This window comes from Salvia hispanica, chromosome 3 (assembly GCF_029641045.1).
Source record: "Salvia hispanica isolate PSC_SH4W2 chromosome 3, Shi_PSC_v1, whole genome shotgun sequence".
Classification (NCBI taxonomy): Eukaryota; Viridiplantae; Streptophyta; class Magnoliopsida; order Lamiales; family Lamiaceae; genus Salvia; species Salvia hispanica.
In genome coordinates this window covers 10,655,724-10,676,692 of record NC_142694.1, presented here as the reverse complement: position 1 = coordinate 10,676,692, position 20,969 = coordinate 10,655,724, and the positions used below count along the sequence as shown (strand labels likewise).

The 20,969-nt window shown below is 36.5% G+C and overlaps 5 protein-coding genes and 2 non-coding genes across 8 annotated transcripts; 5 read left to right on the top strand and 2 right to left on the bottom strand.

The window, feature by feature from the left end:
• The first annotated feature begins 17 nt into the window (after positions 1-17).
• On the top strand, positions 18-2,647 carry LOC125209334 (histone-binding protein MSI1-like). Its single transcript, XM_048108937.2, has 6 exons — positions 18-530; positions 960-1,286; positions 1,385-1,537; positions 1,775-1,899; positions 2,039-2,134; positions 2,235-2,647. Exons 1-6 carry the CDS (start codon positions 186-188, stop codon positions 2,461-2,463), a joined length of 1,275 nt encoding a protein of 424 aa, XP_047964894.1. The 5' UTR covers positions 18-185; the 3' UTR covers positions 2,464-2,647.
• A 502-nt stretch (positions 2,648-3,149) lies between these two features.
• On the top strand, positions 3,150-5,116 carry LOC125211966 (Ribosomal protein L10 family protein). The gene is made up of 8 exons (XM_048111941.2): positions 3,150-3,253; positions 3,333-3,498; positions 3,619-3,709; positions 3,827-3,885; positions 4,109-4,169; positions 4,414-4,504; positions 4,592-4,668; positions 4,770-5,116. Exons 1-8 carry the CDS (start codon positions 3,226-3,228, stop codon positions 4,884-4,886), a joined length of 690 nt encoding a protein of 229 aa, XP_047967898.1. The 5' UTR covers positions 3,150-3,225; the 3' UTR covers positions 4,887-5,116.
• Positions 5,117-5,899: 783 nt separating this feature from the next.
• PYM (partner of Y14-MAGO) lies at positions 5,900-8,759 on the bottom strand. Its single transcript, XM_048111570.2, has 4 exons — positions 8,419-8,759; positions 8,227-8,346; positions 6,395-6,613; positions 5,900-6,310 (listed from the first exon to the last, which is right to left on the bottom strand). Exons 1-4 carry the CDS (start codon positions 8,596-8,598, stop codon positions 6,176-6,178), a joined length of 654 nt encoding a protein of 217 aa, XP_047967527.1. The 5' UTR covers positions 8,599-8,759; the 3' UTR covers positions 5,900-6,175.
• A 555-nt stretch (positions 8,760-9,314) lies between these two features.
• Positions 9,315-14,755, bottom strand: LOC125215482 (Lung seven transmembrane receptor family protein). 2 transcript variants are annotated; one of them, XM_048116904.2, is made up of 6 exons: positions 14,559-14,750; positions 11,865-12,220; positions 10,513-11,452; positions 10,297-10,392; positions 9,893-10,029; positions 9,315-9,787 (listed from the first exon to the last, which is right to left on the bottom strand). In XM_048116904.2, the coding sequence occupies exons 2-6, from the start codon at positions 12,053-12,055 to the stop codon at positions 9,628-9,630; spliced, it is 1,524 nt and encodes a 507-aa protein (XP_047972861.1). In that variant the 5' UTR covers positions 12,056-12,220; positions 14,559-14,750; the 3' UTR covers positions 9,315-9,627. The 2 variants fall into 2 exon arrangements, 1 of the variants encoding a protein (XP_047972861.1); XR_007175269.2 differs by having other exon boundaries at positions 9,649-9,787; positions 9,893-10,045; positions 14,559-14,755.
• Positions 14,756-16,381: 1,626 nt separating this feature from the next.
• On the top strand, positions 16,382-16,453 carry TRNAE-UUC (transfer RNA glutamic acid (anticodon UUC)). The gene has a single exon. It is a non-coding gene; the product is annotated as a tRNA-Glu (tRNA).
• Positions 16,454-17,508: 1,055 nt separating this feature from the next.
• Positions 17,509-20,062, top strand: LOC125214382 (uncharacterized). The gene is made up of 7 exons (XM_048115384.2): positions 17,509-17,950; positions 18,300-18,443; positions 18,612-18,684; positions 18,769-18,874; positions 18,944-19,040; positions 19,114-19,209; positions 19,280-20,062. Exons 1-7 carry the CDS (start codon positions 17,642-17,644, stop codon positions 19,427-19,429), a joined length of 975 nt encoding a protein of 324 aa, XP_047971341.2. The 5' UTR covers positions 17,509-17,641; the 3' UTR covers positions 19,430-20,062.
• On the top strand, positions 19,720-19,915 carry LOC125217262 (U2 spliceosomal RNA). Its single transcript, XR_007175679.2, has one exon. It is a non-coding gene; the product is annotated as a U2 spliceosomal RNA (small nuclear RNA).
• Positions 20,063-20,969: the final 907 nt, after the last annotated feature.

Here is a 20,969-nt window from a genome sequence, read left to right as displayed (position 1 = left end):
AAAAAATCACACTTTATTAAGGAGAAAAAAGAGTTGAGAAATCCAATTCCCTCCAATTCTCCCCCAAAACCCTCCACACCCGGGTAAAATTCAAACCAGAATTCCTCCGATAACTGCAGTAGAGCACGAAGTGAATCACAAATCCGCGCAATTCGCCGCATTCCGCGACGAAATTCGAAGTGAAAATGGAGAAAGACGACGACGAGATGAGGGGGGAGATAGAGGAGCGGCTGGTGAACGAGGAGTACAAGATTTGGAAGAAGAACACACCGTTCCTCTACGATTTGGTCGTCACTCACGCGCTCGAGTGGCCGTCTCTGACCGTGGAATGGCTGCCCGACCTGGAGGAGCCGCCGGGCAAGGACTACTCCGCCCAGAAGATGATTCTCGGCACCCACACCTCCGAGGATGAGCCCAATTACCTCATGCTCGCCAGGATTCAGCTGCCGCTCGAGGACTCCGAGAACGATGCCCGCCATTACGAGGACGAACGGTCTGAATTCGGTGGATTTGGTTCCGCCAGTGGCAAGGTGCCTCTTTTAATTTTTTCTATTTTCGTTTCTTGAATTGGGGGAAATGCTGTTGTACTTTGTGTTCTGATGATTGGACTTCCATTTGATGGGGTTTGGGGAATTAATTGTGGATTTTGTTTTTCTGGATCTTAATATTTTTGGTTGGAATTGGGGAAGCTAAGATGAGATTAGAGAATGTAAGAGTCCTTAAAAACTACATATCATTTAAGAGCCTTGATTTCTTGCTGTTGTAGACTTGCATCTCTTTTTATGTGTTTGTGTAACTCTTTTAATTGTTCAGTAAAATATAAATAACAATCTTAATTTGGTGTGGTAATATCTCAGGGAGTGATTTAGGTCGTAGTTAAAGTTTAATTTAAATGCAGCAATATTTATATGTAACTTACTATGATTTTAAGTCTGTACTTGTTTTAATCCTTTTTGCAGGTTCAAATTATCCAGCAAATAAATCACGACGGGGAGGTCAATCGGGCCCGTTACATGCCCCAAAATCCGTTTATTATTGCTACCAAGACTGTTGGTGCAGAAGTTTATGTTTTCGACTATAGCAAACATCCATCCAAGCCTCCCCTAGACGGTGCGTGTAACCCTGATTTGAGGCTAAGGGGCCACAACTCTGAAGGGTATGGTTTATCGTGGAGTCAGTTCAAGGATGGTCATCTTTTGAGTGGTTCGGATGATGCCCAAATATGTTTGTGGGATATAAATGCAACTCCAAAGAATAACGCTCTAGATGCAATGCAAATATTTAAGGTATTCAAACAGAATCGAAGCTAGAGTTTTATGTTCTTGGCCATAATCAGCACCACTGATTTTTATTTGGAATCTTTAATTTCATCGTTCATAAGCAGATTCATGAAGGTGTTGTTGAAGATGTGGCATGGCACCTCAGGCACGAATATCTGTTTGGTTCGGTTGGAGATGACCAGCATCTGCATATATGGGATCTCCGTTCTCCCTCAGTCAACAAGCCAATACAATCTGTACTTGCCCATCAAGGCGAGGTTGGTTTCATGATTAGCATACTGATTAAACTAAAGAACAAATATGATCAAGTTTACTGTACATCAACATGTTTAGAGTATTAGGGTAATCAAATACTCCACCTCCTACCTCAAACTACTTATCAATGTGGTGTGATCCTATTTTTGGATAAACGTACACTTTAATTACATAGTTCAGCTGCTTTTGATCTGGTAATTGTAGTCTTCAACTGTGTGTTTTCAACGATGTTTTTATAGGTAAACTGTTTGGCTTTCAATCCTTTTAACGAGTGGGTTCTGGCGACCGGTTCCACTGATAAGACCGTCAAGTTATTTGACATGCGAAGGATTTCTACTGCACTACATACATTTGATTCTCACAAGTAAGCAGTTCTTATGCCTATGGTTTAACAATCAAAAGAGATATAATTACTGTATATCCATGTTCGAAAAGATTTTTGCCTTGATAGAAGTGTGGCCAAAATATGTTGTTTGCTTAAACCTGCTGCAATCGCTCTGCAGGGAGGAGGTTTTTCAGGTCGGATGGAACCCAAAGAACGAAACCATCTTAGCTTCGTGTTGTCTTGGTAGGAGACTGATGGTCTGGGATCTCAGCAGGTATATTTCTCGTTAACAGTTCCATGCTTCTCCCTTGATCGAGCAAAAGCTGGTTTCACCATGATGATGCATGCTGATGTGGTTACTCATGCCTTGACAGGATTAATGAAGAGCAGTCATCGGAGGATGCTGAGGACGGACCACCAGAGCTCGTATTCATTCATGGCGGGCACACTAGTAAAGTATCCGATTTCTCATGGAACCCTTGTGAAGACTGGGTTGTTGCTAGTGTGGCGGAGGATAACATACTTCAAATATGGCAGATGTCTGAGAACATCTACCACGATGAAGATGATCTGCCAGGCAACGACGCCATGAAAGGCTCCTAGTTTCAGTTTTTTCGACTCGATGTAGCCTGTTTAGCTCTTCAAAATATTCTGTGTTTCTTCCTATGGCTGTGTTGCACCATTTAACTATCGCTTTTAACTTATGAGAACAATTTCAAGTATTTTTGCTACATATTTGAACCTTTTTGTAATATAAAATGAAAAGGGAATTGTCTATTTCTCTATATTTAAGAGTGCAATTTCTGAAAAAACTAAAATTGTGATAATTGTGAGCACAGCCATACATGGTTAAGCCTACTGAAAGCAAATAACATCATTGCATAAAATTTCAAGAGCCCTAATTCTAACATGAAATACATACGAAAAAAGAATAGAATTGTTTTAGAATATTATCAATAAATATACAATTGCCCCGAGACAGCCCTAATAAAATCATCATATAGTTGTTTACCATTTTTTCTATAAAACAGCCTTGATAGAATGCTAGCCTGCTAGATAATAGTGTATTGAATCCCGGACAAAGGTCACGGGTTCGAGTCCACCTTTTAAAATTTATGTTTATTTGCCAATAAAAAAATGCATTTAATGGGACCTAAAATTAATGTAAATTATTGTAATAATTAAATAAAACAACGAAAAAGGATGATAAAATACTTAAAATTTGAAATTTGTTGGTGTGTTAGGCCCAAAACAAAAAACTGGGTTGGGCCCAAAACAAAAACAATAAAGCGCAGCAAACACTCCGTCGTCTCAACGAAGACTTTAACTAGGGTTTTAGCATTCTCGTTGAAGCTCTGAGAAAACATGCCTAAATCAAAGCGCAATCGCCCAGGTTTGCTTTTTATACTCTCTACTATGTCTGCTTTATTATGCTTTTCATGTTTTATCTGAATTGTTGATTGATTTTGCAGTGACTCTGTCAAAGACAAAGAAGAAGGGAAAGGAGCATAAAGAGAACGTGTTGAATACCATACGCGATTCCGTTGACAAGTACGAGTCCGCCTATGTTATCGCTTTCGAAAACATGAGGAATCTCAAGTTTAAGGGCTTCAAAGAGAAGTTGAAGTCTTCCAGCAGGTAACCAAGCTCTCCCCATTGTTGGATTTTGGTTTATGATAAGAATTTGATTATTTCTCGTGATTTGCTTTTGATTCTGCTGGCGATATGAATGAATTTCTCTTCAATTTTTGTTTTCAGATTTTTTCTTGGCTCAAACAAAGTTATGCAAGTTGCATTAGGTAGGTCTGCTTCTGATGAGATTAGGCCTGGACTGCACAAGATTTCAAAGGTAAGGAATTTTCAAATTTCTTCTTGTTTGGGTGTGTGATGTTCCTGTGCTGTATACATACTAGTAGTATATTTTATACTGTTCTTTTCTAATTCATTAGCTCTTCATTTTGTGCAGCTTCTTCGTGGGGATACTGGGCTCTTTTTAACTAATTTGCCAAAAGAAGAAGTGAAGAGGTACGTCTGAGCTGAAGAATGATTTTTCAATCTCGAGAAGATGTTTTTTTGTAAATGGTAGCTTAATAAGAATCATTTTAATGTGAACAGTCAAAAGCTCTTACTATGCTCTTGAGGATGTATATTCTGTATATACTTGTCTATTTTTACTTGTGAGGAAACAAGATGAGTTGAGCAACTTAATCATCACATTCATGTTCCTAACCCCATTGGCTTTTTGCAGAATATTTGATGAATATGAAGATTATGACTTTGCTAGAACTGGAACTGTTGCCACAGAAAAGGTATAGGCATTCAACTTAATGGGCATATACTTAGATGAATGCTGACTATTATGTAGATCCTGTCATGTACACCTCATTTTTTATTTTATGGATTTTGATGGGAGCTCATTTCTCAAATCATATTTTCTTTTCTTGCTTATGAGAACATCAAATTACTCATCCTGCAGTTTATGCCATTCTCTTATTTGAGTTATCTAAAGTGCAGATCAGTAGGAATTTATGTTATTTTACTTTGTGTTTGCAGGTGGAGCTCAATGAAGGTCCTCTTGATCAGTTCACACATGAAATGGAGCCTTTCTTGCGCAAGCAGGGGATGCCTGTTCGATTGAATAAAGGTTTGCATTTCTTCCATGTTAGTCTATGATAATAGTACTCCCACCTGCATGTACATGCTTGCTAATTTCAACTCTGTGTGGTTTCAGGAGTAGTAGAGCTTGTTTCAGACTTTGTTGTATGCGAAGAAGGAAAACAATTATCACCCGAGTCAGCCAGGATACTGGTTAGTATATATCCTACACTAGTCATGAAACTTGCTGCTACAGAGTGTGGATTCTGTATAGATTCAGACACTAACTGTTCTGTTTGTTCAATTGTCTACAGCGCCTCTTGGAAATTAAGATGGCCACTTTTAAACTCCACTTAATATGTCGTTGGAGTTCCGATGATTTTGAGATTTATAGAGAAGGTTTGGAAGATTCAGACATTGAATCCTCGTAGAATCATGGGACAGCCTTGTTTGGGATAATTTTGATTCTGCTGTTGTACCCTTGAGGTTGTGTTCCAAATTTCAAGTCGAAGATGTGGAGATCTGCAAACCAACTTTGATTTTTGGTTTTTATCTTTTAGAGATTTATGTATTATTAACAGGCTGAAAAATCTTTCAATTTTGTTTAATTGCTGGAACATTGAGTGTATCCTATTTGAAAATATGTCTTGCTCATTATATACTCTCTCTGTCTCGACTTAATTGTCACATTTTCATTTTGACATAAGAATTTAGATAGTAGTGTTTGGTACTTTTGTTAATGAAATTATTAATAATAAAGTAAGAGAAAGAATAAAGTAAGAGTGAGAATAAAGAAAAAAAGAGAAAAAAAATGAATATAATAAAAAAAGATAAGATGACAAAGTAGGATAGAAGAGTGAAGTAATTATTGTCAATAGAGTGAGTTATCTTTTTATTTTTTGTTTGTCTTTCAAAAATTTTCCTATACTAAAAATTGAAAAAGTTACTCTCAATATATTACTCACTTTTTTATTTTATCTCCTACGTATTTTATTTACATTTTTTCTTTTCTTTTTCTCTTCTATATTCTCTTTTATCTCTTATGCTACTTATCAATTTCTCTTTTTTATTTTTCCTACTTTATTCACTTTTTATTTCTTTATTTCTGGTACCTTAACTAATTTTGTAGTATGAAAACTTGTGTTGGCTACAATTCAGACTATTTTTTATGGACTTTCCTACTTTATTCACTTTTTATTTCTTTATTTCTGGTACCTTAACTAATTTTGTAGTATGAAAACTTGTGTTGGCTACAAATACAATTCCGACTATTTTTTATGGACTGATGGAGTATTAATTTATCAATGTGTGACAGGAATACCCATTTTGGATTTTAATTATATACTGCTATTGCAATCAGACATCAAAGCTTGTTGCTGTTGAAAGAAATTTTTCACAATTTGACTTTGAGAAAACAAACTGTTATTTACAATGCAGAAAGAAATTAACACATAATTATAACTTGATTAAATTTTGACAAAATCACCACCGGAAGAAAGAAATGTTCATCATGAAACAAATAACTAAAATCAGAATCCTCACTGAAAATGAAAAAGCCAGTTTCACTCTCACTCTAACAAATATGATACCAGCTACATCTGCAGAGTTCAATTCCTCTCTCTCTCTCTCTCTCCCTCTCTCTGATACAATCGCATCACAACATAAATGAGATTTTCATAAATTAGCTAGTTTGGCACAATCACATTAAGAAATCGGATGCTCATAGTTGGGATTTCTTATCTTCTAAGAGCTTCAACTCGTTCTGCCAACCTTCTAACTTGGCTAACTTCTCCAACTGTTCCTGTGTCATGTCTGCCTCGTGCGTTTTTTGCTGCTGGGCTTCAGTCAGCCGAATCTGAAAAGATAGAAGAAAAGTATCTCATGATTCTGCGTTCTGTGTTGGAATTATTGCATACGGCTGGTAGCATGTAAAATTTACCTTCTTTTTTAGAGCTCGAATCTTCTTATCAATATCTTGAACTTGATCTTCTGAATTCGAAGACTGGGTTGAGCCTGTAGATGGTGCAACTGACGAGGCACTTTCAGAAAGGGAGAGCGAGCTCATCTTTGATGAAGTTGACTCCAAATCTTCTGGCAAATCCTTGGAATTATCAGCAGACAGAACTTCATCTTGATCTGAATCCTTGTTAAGAGCAGCCTGTTACCAATCATGTTACCACAAGTTAGAGATATATAAGTCGAAGAAGCATTCTTCTCACCAAATCAACATAAACTATTGTTACACATGCCAGCACAATAGTGGAGTGTCATTCTTTTTAAATTTTGCAAGAGCTGCCTACGTATGAATTAGCTGTAAGGCTCATTCCTGCCATTCCACCCTTGACAATGTATCTATCACTCCCAGTAAGCATCGGCAGTTTCAACTAGCAATTAATTCATTTGGTTCATTATAAAGATAGAATTGATATCAATGTCCCGTGAGACTTAAGAAAACAAAACTTTACATGTCTTCTTAAATACACCTCACCTAACACATGTGTTGATTGTTTCTGAAAAGGCACCAAATTGATCAATGAGGTAATGGAGAGTGAGCCATCTTTTTAAATGATGAGGGTATAAGGATATTTTGTTGAGAAATTACCCCCAAATGAAACATCAATGAGTCCTACATTACTAACTGAGGTGCATCTTGATATTCAGCTTGATGAAACAAGAAACGTGCTTTAATGAACTAGTGCTGACAACATAAATGAACTAGAGACAAATAGCAGCAGCAACTTGACTGTACAAGTTGTGGTAGGGCAACTTATGTTTGGTTCGTCCTGGTCATGGCAGCTAGCTTACTCGTGAGTTTGACCACTAGTAGCACTATGCGATCATTCTGAGATTTGGTGAAGTCAAATGCATATTGATGTTTACATAGACATAAATTCATACTACTAATCTGGTCAAGCAAGTAAAATGCATTCTTGAATATTGCAAGTTCCGCAATCAATATTGGCAATAATTGTTTTTTAGGAGTGTGCTTGGAATTCATCTTAAGATGATCTCTCCATTGCCTAGCTCTATGTCATAAGGACTTGAATTTCAACAGCACGACAGACTTAAAAACAACAACTCTGAAATACTGTAATAATTAGTTTTCGGTTTATCCTTACGAGTTCATAAGGGAAACATCAAGAAAATAGCTCAGGATAGGTGCCCATCCACATCTGATCATTCATTTACTCAAGAGTCAAGACTCCCCAAAAATATGACACTTAGTAAATAGACTGATAAGAAATGTCCAGAATATCTTTTCCTTCGCACCTTGATTCATTGTTTTTGCAACAAACCACAGCTCTAGTTGCTCGCGCCCGTTGATTAAAAACAAAAGCATTTAGTCCAAAGAGATGCTTTGAATCATCATTAACCTAATGTAATGACCTACAAAAGATCCCATCCCCACAACAGCATCAAACAAATCCCTCTTCTGATATTCATGCATCAGCAATATGTGGCAGATCACAGTGTAATTTACAAAGTAATCATATCAAAATACACCACTCGCAGCAGAAAGGGCGAAAAGGATAAATGTTTAACCATCCAAGAACCCCAAAACCATGGCAATTACCTTCACTACAGAAGCCTAGAGTACACTTTACTTAAAACTTTTGAGTACTTCCAAAGTAAACTTCTTTCTAAACAAATTATCAACATCATTAACCAAGTTAGAGTCTTTTTCAAGTGATCCCCTAAATTGATAAAATCCCAAATTCAGTCGCCAAACTTTATAACAATTAGCAAATAGTAATATTAGTCACTTATTACCTGCTGACGCTTCTCTTTCTTCCTCTCATTCCTCTTAGCTGATTTCGACTTAGGTTTCGCTTCCGCCGCCGGCTCATATCCCGGCGGCACCTCCTGCATCGTCGACATCTCCTCCTTCCACTGCCGTCACAGTCAATTTCAGCATTCCGGATTTTAAAAAAAACAATCGAAATCCCTAGCTGCGAAACATACCATTGAGCCTTTGGATTTGTAGATTGGAACTTCATCCTGGGGCGTATGGCCCGCGCGTATGCGAATAGGCTTGCGTAGGGTTCCGTCGGGGCGGCGCGTGGGCGCCAAAATCCTCTCCCCTTCTTTTAGGGTTTGCTTGTGCAGCTCCGCCGGCGCATCGCCCGCGCCTCCACCGTTCATAGCTAATTAACTCGATTGAAAATTCAATTGATCTCGCCACTGCCGCCTCTGCGATTACGTATGCTTAACTCTGTTTATGAATTTTTTCCCTCAATTTTGATCCAAATATTTTAGAGGGAAATTGATTTTATTTTCAAATAAAAAAGGCTCAATTTATCCCTTACTACTAGGATTCCAACTATAATCTAATCCTATTTAAAGAAAAAAATATTTTATATACTCAATAATTATTGGGTGACGAAGATGTGTCTTAATTTTAACAATGAAGACACTTATTAAAGGGATAATATTTTACTAACCAATATGCAAGAAAAAAAGTGAATGAAAAATCAACATATTTATAGCTAACAGTTTTTCAGTACTGTTGTTAATAAATCTAAAATGATTACAAATTGACATAGGGAGATCGACATTAATAACTGAGCTAATAAACGTAAGGAAGTTGCTCGAGACAAAGTACATTGTAAATTATGTGATCTACAATCTACTATAGTCTCTAAAGCAATAAAATGAGTTAGGATTAACAATTTTCTCATACGTCCAAAGTGATTTATTTTTTCTCCCTCAGATATTGAGACAGATAACATGGATTTTACAAAGGCCATATTTTTACCAATGGCTGTGATTAAAATTCATGATTTTGGAGACAACCTTCGTCTTCATATTTAACATTCATCAACTCAAAAAAAAAAGGCAAAAAAATCACTACACGTACATAAATAAAGGTACAACTGTTGAAAAATTGCATGGTTTGTAAGTGACATATTACTACACAGTAACACAACAATACTACAAAACCTGACCTGACTAGCAATTGTCTGAATCCCATAAACAATATCGTTACAATCACACTCATAGAAACACATGAATTTCTGCAACGGATCAATGCTTCAATTTTGGCCTATACACTTTGAAAAAAAAATATATTGAATATGTTTATCGTGTCGAAGGTAGGTAGGTCTACATGAACATCCAAATCAGTTTGTTCTCTCTTAGTATTGCAGCCATTTTCCATCATTCACACAGCAACTATTCTTTTTTACCTTCTTCGGCCTCTTCTTGATCAGAAGTTTCGTCATCCTTGCTGTTTTGCTTCACTAGACCGATACTGCCTTTAGGTGTTTCTTTACATAACGATTCTGTTTCTTCTTCATCTGTGTCTCCTTCGTTATTCTCCATGTATGCATACCTGACACGGAGTTATGGAAAGTGAGCTGAAGAAAACCTAACAAAGATTATGCTCAAATTCATATAAATATAATTGTGCTCATTAAGCTAGAACTGTAACATGTACCTTTGGCAACTCTGCGAGGGGGCCCAAAGATAGCAGATTACGCAGAGCAAGGCAAATGCAAGAATATCCCAGAAAGCTGTGACAATCCAAGCATTCTGCCACCTTTCATTGAAGGGATCTGTTGCTTTGAAATAAACCTGCAGGGATTATATACTATGAGGTGTTTAAAACATAACTAATCACAAAACATCAGATAGTAAAGATACTGGGCAAACAAGAGTAAGCTGGTTGTATAAGATAAGTCTCGTAAAGAATATTCATAGTCTTAGAGATGAGCACAACATCCAATAGTTAAACTGTGTCGTAACATAATTTTAGGGGTGTCCATTATAAAACTCATTCATTTTGCTCTTCCCACAGAGAAGAAAATAATGGCAAGAGCCAAAGGTACACAAGGCATTTACCTCATATCCGATCCACACAACTGAAGCAATAACAGTAACTGCTAAAGCGTTTGAGAATTTTCTGTATATCTCCAATTTGACAGAGCTTCTTTTAGCCTGACAAAGGAAAACATAGCCATAGTTAGCACATGGATAAACTCGAGGAAAAGATGCAACATAATCACCGAATGGGAGTGCGAAAAACTTTCAATCAATGGGGATACCGGATATATATACCTGTAATTGCTCTAATGTTCTTGAAAGAGAAGTGAAAATCCATGAAATCAAAAATGCATCCAAAAATGCAACTGGGAGGACAAAAAACACTCGAACTCGCCCTGCAATGTCATTTATGCTTCCTACGTACTCAGCAATGTTAAGCATTTCTGTTGCCAAGAAGTAGGTGACTCCAACAAGAAGCACCTTTGTTGTTAGACCACCAAGGGTTGGACGCACAACACCGTAGCCCATAGAAACAGAAAGAATAAGGATGCGTGAAATAGTTCTTCTTATTGCTCCAATCGTAACGACCCAGGTTGTGATTCCAGCCGGCCTTGTACCAGAGCTATTGAAGTACGCATAGTCAAAGTACCAGAATGTCATCTCCAACAACCCAAGAGCTATAACAGAAGTGATGCAGTGTTGCAGCAGCAAAACATCGTTCCAGTGTCTCACATACTGGAAAACCCATATGCCACAAAGTATTGCATAAGCAATAGACATAAATACATAGAACTTCATCAGAGGGGCCATCCTACCAGGTAAAAAGCCGGTAGGGTTTCTCCACACTGTCCTTCCCGTTACCTTCAGTCCCTTGAGCTTTGGATCACACGTTATGAAGAATAAGTTGTACATCCCGGTTTTCTTTATGTTTACTTCTTTATTCTTTTTCAAATGTGCGGATAACATGTTTCCTCTAAACTGCACATTTATAACAACTGGCCAAATCTTATCAGTTGCTGACGGTGTTCGTATCACTTCTCCTTGTTTGCATCCTTCCAGTTTGGCAAGATCAGGGGTACAACAGATCGATCTCTGCCCACCATACGGAGATCCACCAATATTATCGCGATCAGATGCTTCAAAAATAACAGCCTGTACCAACCCACCGTTGTACGCCAGACTTGGATTATGCTCAGCAGCTTCTTTACTCCTCCAGAATGTTATGTTCTCGAATCTAAGTGAATTCAATTTTGAATTAGAACAGAGTAACAATGTGTTTAAGTGGAAAAGCCCTAAATCGTGCGAATCAAAAGACGCTAAACGAATGAACTATCACTTTGAGTGCATACGATCAACATAAGCACATGGAGGCATACAATTGACAAATTGTTGATGAATCTACTTCTCGAACACCTAATACACCGAAATTTAATCCAACTTTAGAGAAAATCAAGCCATTTCCCAACCGATTTCAGCTCAACTACAGAACTAAACTCTCACACGCACACATTACTCCAATGCATCACGTGTTACGATTTACAAACAGTAGCGTCAATGGCGTCGATCTAACAAACCCGATTACGTTTTCTTCAACTCAAAAACTCGATTGCCGACAAAATGTGATAGATCTGATCAGTAGAGATTACCTGATGTAAGAGCGGGCGTGCTGCGCGGCGGCGACGCCTTCGCTGCCGCCTGAGAGGAGATAAGCGGTGCCGACTTCTCGGAACGGATCTCGGTCGTAGCTGTGAATCGAGGCTTCAGTGAATGATATTAGCAGGAAGAAAACGAAGGATTTGAGAATGGCGGCGCGGCATTGGCCGCTGGCGAGGGCCATGGGGGGCGAGATTGAGGGCAGGAATAGCGGGGATTGTAGAGAGAGAAAGAGGGGAGAGAGATCGGCGGGGAGAATTTGGTGGCGAGGTAGAGTGGTGATACAGCAACTACGATTTCAGCATCAAACAATCATGTGCCACGCGCGTGATGATCTTGGCGTCGGTTACTGAAAGATATTTAACACCTAATAAAATTGTTAGTATAGTTAATTAAGTTTATAATATGTCTATTAACGAAAAATTAAATATTGCAATCCTTTCTCTTTGTATATTAGTCAAACATAGTCTAATAAGTTGGCATCCAATTTTTCATTTTTAGTTTATGTACACACATATTGGACTATTTTACAATTTTGATACTCCTTATTATACTAGTACATGATATTTAAAGTGATTGATTAATAACTTAAATATTACTATTAATTTAATATTTTAACACTATACTAAGTTATTTTTTATAGTAAAAATGTGAAACATTTAACATTTTTTTTTCTCAAATATGTTGACATTGCGATTTTAGTCCATAATTGGAGAATATTTCATTATTTGTTTATATTTTGCCAAAAATTTAGAGATTCACTGGAGTGTATTTTAATGATGTTAGGGTTTCATATCGACGGTGAATGGCAACGATATATTAGGGGTTTAAAATTGCATCATTCGATCTTCAAAATTCTTTATGGAGTATGGCCACAAAAATCATACTCCTACAATAATAATGTCCGATTCCAAAGGTGAAGTTAGCATCTGAATTCAGGCATGTGATCCTCCAATCGGTGAAGGTGATGTGGACAATCATTCAAGACAAGATGAAGGTGGTGGCCAAAGCTAATTTCTATTTTATGGGTTGAAACATTAATTTTGAAATTTCTAATTTATTACCCCTTTCTCCCCTTAAAATAGAAACTCTTTCATTTTTTATCCATTTCCTAAAAATAGAAACTTTCTATTTAAGAAAATTTCTCTTTCTAATAGCATCTTCAAAAGAAGAGGTAAATGGAGAGATAAAATTATCTAACTACCATATTTACTTATTTTTCATGAAAAATCATTCTCCTTAGGGAGAGATAAATGGAGATGTACATTTTATCATTTTGAAGAGGTATCTTTATTGAAGGTAAATGGAGATGTACATTTTATCATTTTGAAGAGATATCTTTATTGATGGAGAAGTAAAATTTTATAACTACCATATTTGCCTTCTTTTCATGAAAAACCATTCTCCAAGGGAGAAGTATCACACTTTATGTTTTTTAATGCATTTTGTACTATTATTGTATGTTTAAAAAATCATTTACCTTTCTATATACATTTTTCGTTTGGAGTATGTTTCTTTTTGGAATGGTATATTTCACTTTTTTAGGAGGTATATAGATGATATACCTCTTCTATTTACCTTTCCTTGTTGGAGATGCTCTAAGGAGGCGGAACCCATTTTCCATCCACACACTTTTCTTTCTATCTCTTTCTTACTTTCCTAATTTTGTATTATTAGTCATGTTGTGTGGACTTTATAACTACTAAAGAGAGAAATATTTATAAAGATATTTATCTATAAATATACAAACTTTTATTATATTCTGCATTTTTCTTAAATTTTTATTGTAAATCTGAATACGCTAACTTTTGTCTTTTCTGAACAACAATCATTAAAACAACATTTTTTTTAATAAAATTAAGTAAATTTACTATTAAAATACTATGAACTTTTGAACTATTGTGGTTTTTTCCCCCAACTTTAAAGATTTGAGATTTCTAAATTTTCTCCGATCATAAATTTTCTTTGAAACTTGCTTGAGCAAGCGTAATACAAGCGCATGCATGTGCTTACAACACGAACATAACTAACACGTACGGATTGAGATGTTTTTTTTTTAAATTGTGAAAAACACAAATTAAATGAAATATGGAAGACAAAATCAGAAATATCTCAATGCACAAAATATCATAAATTTTGTCATTTATTCAAGACACATAGTCTAATGTAATTCACATAAGAGCTGCTATCTAAAAAAAAGTTAAAGTCACTAAATAATTTAAATTTGATCAAAATTATTCTTCTTCAGGAGAAGGAGGTGCTATTTGAAAATTCTAAAGTGCATATATTTAAATTTGAAAAAACTGACACTTCAAGCAAAATTTAGAAAGTACTATTAAAAGTTTGAATATTTTTACAAGCAAATAATTAACAAATCTATTAAGTAGAGAAAAACATATCTATTAAGTAGAGAGAGTAGGAAAAGCTGAATCCCTTTACGTTCTTGCTAATACTATCATCTTTTTTATTTTGTAGGGTTAATTTGACCAGCACAAGTAACATTAATCTTTATGAGATTTCAACCGAAAAAGAAGAATAAATTTATTCCTAAATATACCCACAAAGACAGGAACTTGAAGAAAAAGACACAAACTTCTCTCAAGTCACCAAAGATTTGCTTCTTCAACATATATAGAGAGAGAGAATTTGTGATTGAGATCTTGAGGAGTTCTCAAAGAGAGACTTACAGGGCTAATTTGACAAGCTGGCCGCCTCCTGTGGCATGGCATCCTCACAGATCTAACCTCAATTTCTTTCGTCTCCGTATCATCAATGCACGCCACGTGTATTAAATACCAAGACCACTCATGGAGGTGGACAGAATGCCAAATTAGCTCTGCGAATTACCCTTGAGAAACCCTCCAGATAGATAGAACCATTTAGCTAGAAAGAGAGAGAGGTGAAGATTATAATTTATGAAGATGGAATGATAAATATATATACACATATAATATATGGTGTGTGAAAGAGATAATTAATTAAAGAGCCACCAAAGCCGACACACCATTATTTGGCATAATAATGTTTCCAAAGACAAAATAATATGCTGAATGATACTACATAATGAGTGTTACTCAATTGTACTATATATGTGACATAAATATTTCAAAATTCCAAATGACTGAACTTCAAAGTGAGTGTTTAAGCAGTAGTGTCATATCACTGTTTTGGCATATATATGTGTGTGGAAAGATGGAGAAAGTCTGATAAAGAAGAGGGAGTGTATTTCTTTTTATGAGAATGAGTTTGTTGATTGTGGGATGAGAAAAGGTGTTTAGTGGTGCTGACTTTTTTGGGTAACAGTAGATATATAGAGAGTTAGTGGGCTTCTTTTCGATGCATGAGCGTGCATGGTGTTTGTACTATCTGTGGGGGCAAACTGCCCTTTCTTTTCCTTGTTTGAATCATTTTTTCCCTTCTTACCAACTTACCCTAAAGGCTTTTCAATTTTAGCTCCTGCTTTCGATGCTTGTACCGTACAATCGAGATAGACGATGTTTCTCGCATATACGAGAATGAGATGCCGTATTATACGCTGAGGAACCAGTAAAGGGTACTCATATAGAGTCGTCTGATTATTGGTATTTTGTGTAGAATAGTCGCCAAATGTCGTATTCTCACACAAAATAACTAGCACGCAGTATTCTTGTAAAGTCGTCAGATTATCGTAATTTGTGTAAATAGTCGCCCAATGTCGCACTCCCTCCGTCCCAGGTAATTTGACCCATTTCACTATTACCATTTTCGGTAGTGGACCTCATATTCCACTAACTCATTCCTATTCACATTTTATTATAAAACTAATATATAAAAGTAGGACTCACATCCCACTTAACTTTTTCAGCTCATTTTTCATTACATTTCTTAAAACTCGTGCCTGGTCAAAGTGAATCGAATAATCCGGGACGGAGGGAGTATTTCCCAAGTGGAGGAATTAGTGGGGGGTATTCTTGTAAAGTCGTTTAATTATCGGTAATTTGTGCTAATAGTTGTATAATGGAACCAATAGGGCTGCATAAGATATGAATGTTGTGTTTGGTTAATTGGATGTAAGAAAAGAGATTTGTAATTCTGTAATTAGGGGTGGTGAAGCTTAGTTTGACCAAGGATGCTGAAGTGCTTTATTGACTTGCTGCAAAAGCAGAATGCAAAATGGAATGCTATTGTCTCCCACTTAATTACTAGGTTTAATGTCAACTTATTAAACTGTTGCTAATTTGATTACACTACCCTTGCGTCATCCTATGCGCTTTGTGGCATTTTTATGAAAGGCTTATTTCTTTTATAAAATTCAATGATTCGACAAAAAATCAGGTTGGAAAATGAGAATTTATGAAACCATCTGTGCGGCGTAAGAGTTTGAGACGTGAAATTTTATCAACTTTTAGATAGGTATAAACATTTTATAACATGTGGTAAATTTTTTGTTTGAGTCGCTTTCTTCTGTATTTTCAAACATAATTATGGTAAAATATATTATATTTTATAATTACAAGAAACTTAACATAAATCCGTTGTCGTCCAGCGGTTAGGATATCTGGCTTTCACCCAGGAGACCCGGGTTCGATTCCCGGCAACGGAAATTTTTTTCCAACAAAATGATTTTTACAGTATTTATTTAATTATAAGTCGAAATTATGGCAAACATTTTGCATTTGGATTTGTTCAAACGTACCTGGTTTCTTCATCTTCAATAGTTTATACTTTATAGTAAAAAGATAGGCTATGAAGAGTTAACGATATTTGTTTTGAAACATTATTTGTTGACTTTGTATATTAGCATATATTTATACATTAAGTGTTCATATTTTGTACTACTATTCATGATTGTGATTAGAAGTGTGAATTTAATTTTACAATTGTAAAGGACAAAATGTATTTGTTTTCTAATAAGAAAAGTCAGTACTGACACAAAATTTGAATCCTTATACTCCCCCGTCCCTCATTAGGAATAACACTTTGATCGAACACGGATTTTAAGAAATGTAAAGAAAAGTTGGTTGAAAAAATTAGTGGAATGTAAGACCTACTTTTTTATATTAATTTTATAATAAAATGTGAGTGAAATGAGTTAGTGGAATGTGAGACCTACTTACCATTTATGGTAAAAATGAAATGCTACTCTTAATTGGGGATGAACCAAAATGGAAATTAGTAGCAACTCTTATTCGGGGACGGAGGGAGTATAATTCAAAGCACACGATTAAACTCGATGAATAATCAATCCGAAATATCTTAAAATTCGAGGCCAAAAACCGTAACCTTTTCTAGATGAAAATTGAAAAAAAAATCCACATATTTTATAAAACTCTTATTGTGATTAACATACGTATCAGAATAGAAATATTTAAATAAAATTATAATTTGATACACTAATGTTTAATCTTAATCTCATGTGCATTGAAAAATTCGAAACTTTGGATTTATTCTATAACAAAGAATACTAAAAAATCGGAATTCTGATGATACAAACTCGATGATGTTCAAATATTAAAAAAATCAAATTTAATATCTAGGTTTAATTAGTCCGATTGAATTATCTGTATTATGGATAGGCATAGGAATATAGGATACATGATACACTATTTGCGTTGACCAAAAGATAAAAAATACGACCACCAAAAGTTGTGTCGGTTATTATAGTTAAAAAGATTCCAGCCTCTCAGATTCCGAAACAAACTAAAATTAGAAAGATTTTCATCCTGAAATTACATACTGAAAGCGAAAGAGAAGAGAAAAACAAAAGAAAGATCCTTGCAACATCTACCCAATGAAGAGAAAGGCAATATTTTCGATGTTTCTGAGGCCGCCATTTTCAAAGGAGGCCACCCGCAGACCAATCACGGCGGCCATCTCTTTCTCCACCAAAGCCAGGCTGCCGAAGGACGAGGGGACCGCGGCCGTGGTGGAGGACCCGGTTAGGCCGGGCACGGTGTGGGAGCAAGGGAAGAAGGACGTGGAGGCGGAGAAGAGGCGGAAGGCCGTCACCAGCCCCGGGTTTAGCTTCTCTGCCGCGGGGCACTTGCTCCCTTACCATCTCGGGGCGGCTCGCTTCCTCATTCAGAAAGGCTATATCAAGGTTGCTACCATTTTTCAATCCATTTTCTTCAATGATCAAGTTTGTGATTGATTAATGCCTAATAAAAAAGATTGGTTTTTAACATCAAATTTATGTCAATTGTTTAAAAATTTGGCATCACCACCTGCTGAGGATTTGCTGATTTTGGATTCTTGCTGTCTGATTCTGTCATCCAATTTGCTAGGATTCTTTGCTGAGAATTTGGCATTCTTCATGGTTTGCTGAAGTTTGTGGGGGATCAACTCTGTCCTAATGCACTGTTAATAATCTAATTGAGGCCATTATCAATTTATCATCACTAGTCTTGCCTATTTTTTTCATGATTTTGATCTTCTTTTTGGGGAGACAGGAAACAACACCATTGGCTGGTTCGTCTGCCGGTTCTATTGTGTGTGCCGCGATTATCTCAGGAGAAAGCATGGAGGAGGCACTGAAGGCTACCAAGATAGTGGCTCAAGATTGCAGGCTTCGTGGGACTGCATTCCGTGTTGGGGTATTTACACGCCTACCCTTATGTCGAAAAACTCAACCTACCACATTAGACTTGTCATGAATCTAAAATTGGACAACCATAGCAACTAGCAAGCACAGCTGTTAGAATTAAGAACATGACCTTATGACTCAATTGAGATGTTTTTGTTTGTTTATTTGTTTGGCTCAGGCTCTTCTTAGAGATTTTCTGGACCGGTTTCTGCCAGACGATGCTCATATCAGGTCGAATGGAAGAATTCGCGGTGGGTACAGTTATTTTAGTATCTCACACTATTCTTGGATAAGAAGGTTTTTGATAGAATTTTGTTGTGGTGGTTTAATGGCAGTGGCTGTGACGGAGATTATGTGGAGGCCGAGGGGCGTGCTTGTGGACTACTTTGATTCGAAAGAAGATCTCATCAACGCAGTCTTCACCTCATCTTTTATTCCCGGGTAAGAGATTCTAATTCACCTCTTTGAATGGAACAGTTTTTTCTACTGATAAAAGTGATCTTGATGCAGATATCTTGCTCCAAGGCCGGCAACAATGTTCCGTGATCGTTTATGTGTAGACGGGGGTTTGACACTGTTCATGCCGCCTACCTCTGCTTCTCAGACGGTATAATATGTCCGTCTTCAATGAAAAGATGATGATGCTTTATGTTTGCTTGAACAGAGCTCTGCCTTGACAGGTGCGTGTTTGTGCGTTTCCTGCTGGTCGTTTGGGGATGAAGGGAATCGGGATTAGCCCCGACTGCAACCCAGAGAACCGCGCTGGTGCGCGAGAGGTAACATTTGGATGCAACTTCTGAGGTTCCCATGGTGACAAGAAATAACATTTGTGTGTGTTTGTTTTAGCTTTTGAATTTGGCGTTCCAGCCGGCTACAGACGACGTTCTAGATAGGTATTTCGAGCTTGGATATGTGGATGCAGCTGCGTGGGCCGAGAAGAATCCAGTTGATGAAATAGTTCGACAAGACAAAGATGACCGTCCGACGAACAAGTAACTGGAAAAATCAGCCATCTGATACTTGTTTGAGTTATTTTTCAATACAAAGAAAGCAAATTGTGTAAGAATAGGGATAGGGATGTGTATATTTATTTTTCCTAAATATGTAGTACTACTACTTTTTTGAATCTATAGAGTTATTTAAACTACAAATTGCCATTCATTTTTGTTCTTGCCTTTTTCCAGTTCATGTAAAATAAGAAAACTTATTATCCCACATCGGATAGGAGAATGAAGTTATCTTAAAAAACTAAGTATAAAAGAGGAGGTGCGTAGATGTTGGAGCTCATACCTTTCTCGGCCTTTTGGCTAAGATCAAGTGTAGTATCTGTTCTTATCAGTTTAATATCTGATATGTGAGCAACTGGCTCACACGATATTAAATTTATTTTTTGAGGGGGAAGGCCCATCAAAGTAGCTTGCTACTTGGGCCTTCAAGCGTCGCCAATGCGTTGCACTATTGCACGGGCCTGGCGCACCCCACCAATTCAATTTTAATCTTTACTTTGTTAACTTCTTTTGGTTGCATCCAACAACTCTTTATAATATTTAACAAATGTCATTGTACTCTTGTTTGATATTTTGGATGTTTTTCTATTGATTTGATAATAATTATGAATTCTTGCTGTCTGATTCTGTCATTCAAGTTGCTAGGATTCTTTGTGTGAGTTTTTCATTCTTCATGCTTTGCTGATTTTGGATTCCTGCTGTCTGATTCTGTCTGTCAATTCTAGGATTCTTTGTGGGGTATAAAGTAGGTCCTAATGCATTCTTTGTGAAACAAGAGGGAATGAAAGAACTTTAATGAAGACAGACATATAACAAAGAACAAATCCTCTCTCGAGGCTACAAATTTCTCCATCCATGGATTGCTTCCGGCCAATAATGATATCCTCCAAAGAGTTCCTTGCCTTGTAGCATCATCAGTTTTTAGATTTCAATTTCTTAGCACCATTCACAAAGAGTTCCATGTAAAACAAAGAACAAATCCTAGTCTCTGAAGATCTATGAACTGAAACAAAGACAAAAAAAAAAATAAGTGTTTCACTCAATAGCACCTAATTGTTCTTTATTTGTGTTTATATTAAGTGCTTCTCCTTGTAGTGTATTTTTGAAATTGATTAATAGTATAACTGATTTTGCGGAGATTTACATAGTTGGTTTTCACATATAGGTTTATAAGCATTGCAGGTTTGCAACTTAGCTTTTATAGTTGGCTTGAAGAATTGACTTCATTCTCATTTATAGATAAATTTTACTGTGAATGCTTCACTAGTTATTCTGCCTTCTTATGTGTTTGTGGATAATAAGAAGAAAAAGGTTGAGTTTCATGATCAAACAGACCATGAATCCAAATTTGGGACAGCCATAGCTCTGGGAAAGCATAACTGTAAGAATTAAGAATATGACATCAAGACATTGAGCATATATGGAAGTTCAGACCACTTTACAGTTTAGTTGAGATGTATTTTGTTTGTTTTTTTTGGCTTAGGTTGTTCTTAGAGAATTTCTCGACCGATTTCTGCCAGACGATGCTG

What these genes read in the sequence shown, in the direction of transcription:
- PYM (XM_048111570.2), bottom strand. Translation starts at nt 8,598, where the DNA reads ATGAACGGTGGAGGCGCGGGCGATGCGCCGGCGGAGCTGCACAAGCAA. An exon ending in AGAAAGAGAAGCGTCAGCAG is followed by an intron (nt 6,614 to 8,226) that starts GTAATAAGTGAC and finishes GATTGGTAACAG; the next exon opens with GCTGCTCTTAACAAGGATTC. An exon ending in TTCGAGCTCTAAAAAAGAAG is followed by an intron (nt 6,311 to 6,394) that starts GTAAATTTTACA and finishes CTATCTTTTCAG; the next exon opens with ATTCGGCTGACTGAAGCCCA.
- LOC125209334 (XM_048108937.2), top strand. Translation starts at nt 186, where the DNA reads ATGGAGAAAGACGACGACGAGATGAGGGGGGAGATAGAGGAGCGGCTG. An exon ending in ATGCAATGCAAATATTTAAG is followed by an intron (nt 1,287 to 1,384) that starts GTATTCAAACAG and finishes GTTCATAAGCAG; the next exon opens with ATTCATGAAGGTGTTGTTGA. An exon ending in ATGGTCTGGGATCTCAGCAG is followed by an intron (nt 2,135 to 2,234) that starts GTATATTTCTCG and finishes ATGCCTTGACAG; the next exon opens with GATTAATGAAGAGCAGTCAT.
- LOC125215482 (XM_048116904.2), bottom strand. Translation starts at nt 12,055, where the DNA reads ATGGCCCTCGCCAGCGGCCAATGCCGCGCCGCCATTCTCAAATCCTTC. An exon ending in CACGCCCGCTCTTACATCAG is followed by an intron (nt 11,453 to 11,864) that starts GTAATCTCTACT and finishes GAATTCACTTAG; the next exon opens with ATTCGAGAACATAACATTCT. An exon ending in TTGTGTGGATCGGATATGAG is followed by an intron (nt 10,030 to 10,296) that starts GTAAATGCCTTG and finishes TAATCCCTGCAG; the next exon opens with GTTTATTTCAAAGCAACAGA.
- LOC125211966 (XM_048111941.2), top strand. Translation starts at nt 3,226, where the DNA reads ATGCCTAAATCAAAGCGCAATCGCCCAG. An exon ending in GACTGCACAAGATTTCAAAG is followed by an intron (nt 3,710 to 3,826) that starts GTAAGGAATTTT and finishes CATTTTGTGCAG; the next exon opens with CTTCTTCGTGGGGATACTGG. An exon ending in CCAAAAGAAGAAGTGAAGAG is followed by an intron (nt 3,886 to 4,108) that starts GTACGTCTGAGC and finishes GGCTTTTTGCAG; the next exon opens with AATATTTGATGAATATGAAG.
- LOC125214382 (XM_048115384.2), top strand. Translation starts at nt 17,642, where the DNA reads ATGAAGAGAAAGGCAATATTTTCGATGTTTCTGAGGCCGCCATTTTCA. An exon ending in ACCTCATCTTTTATTCCCGG is followed by an intron (nt 18,875 to 18,943) that starts GTAAGAGATTCT and finishes ATCTTGATGCAG; the next exon opens with ATATCTTGCTCCAAGGCCGG. An exon ending in ACCGCGCTGGTGCGCGAGAG is followed by an intron (nt 19,210 to 19,279) that starts GTAACATTTGGA and finishes TGTTTGTTTTAG; the next exon opens with CTTTTGAATTTGGCGTTCCA.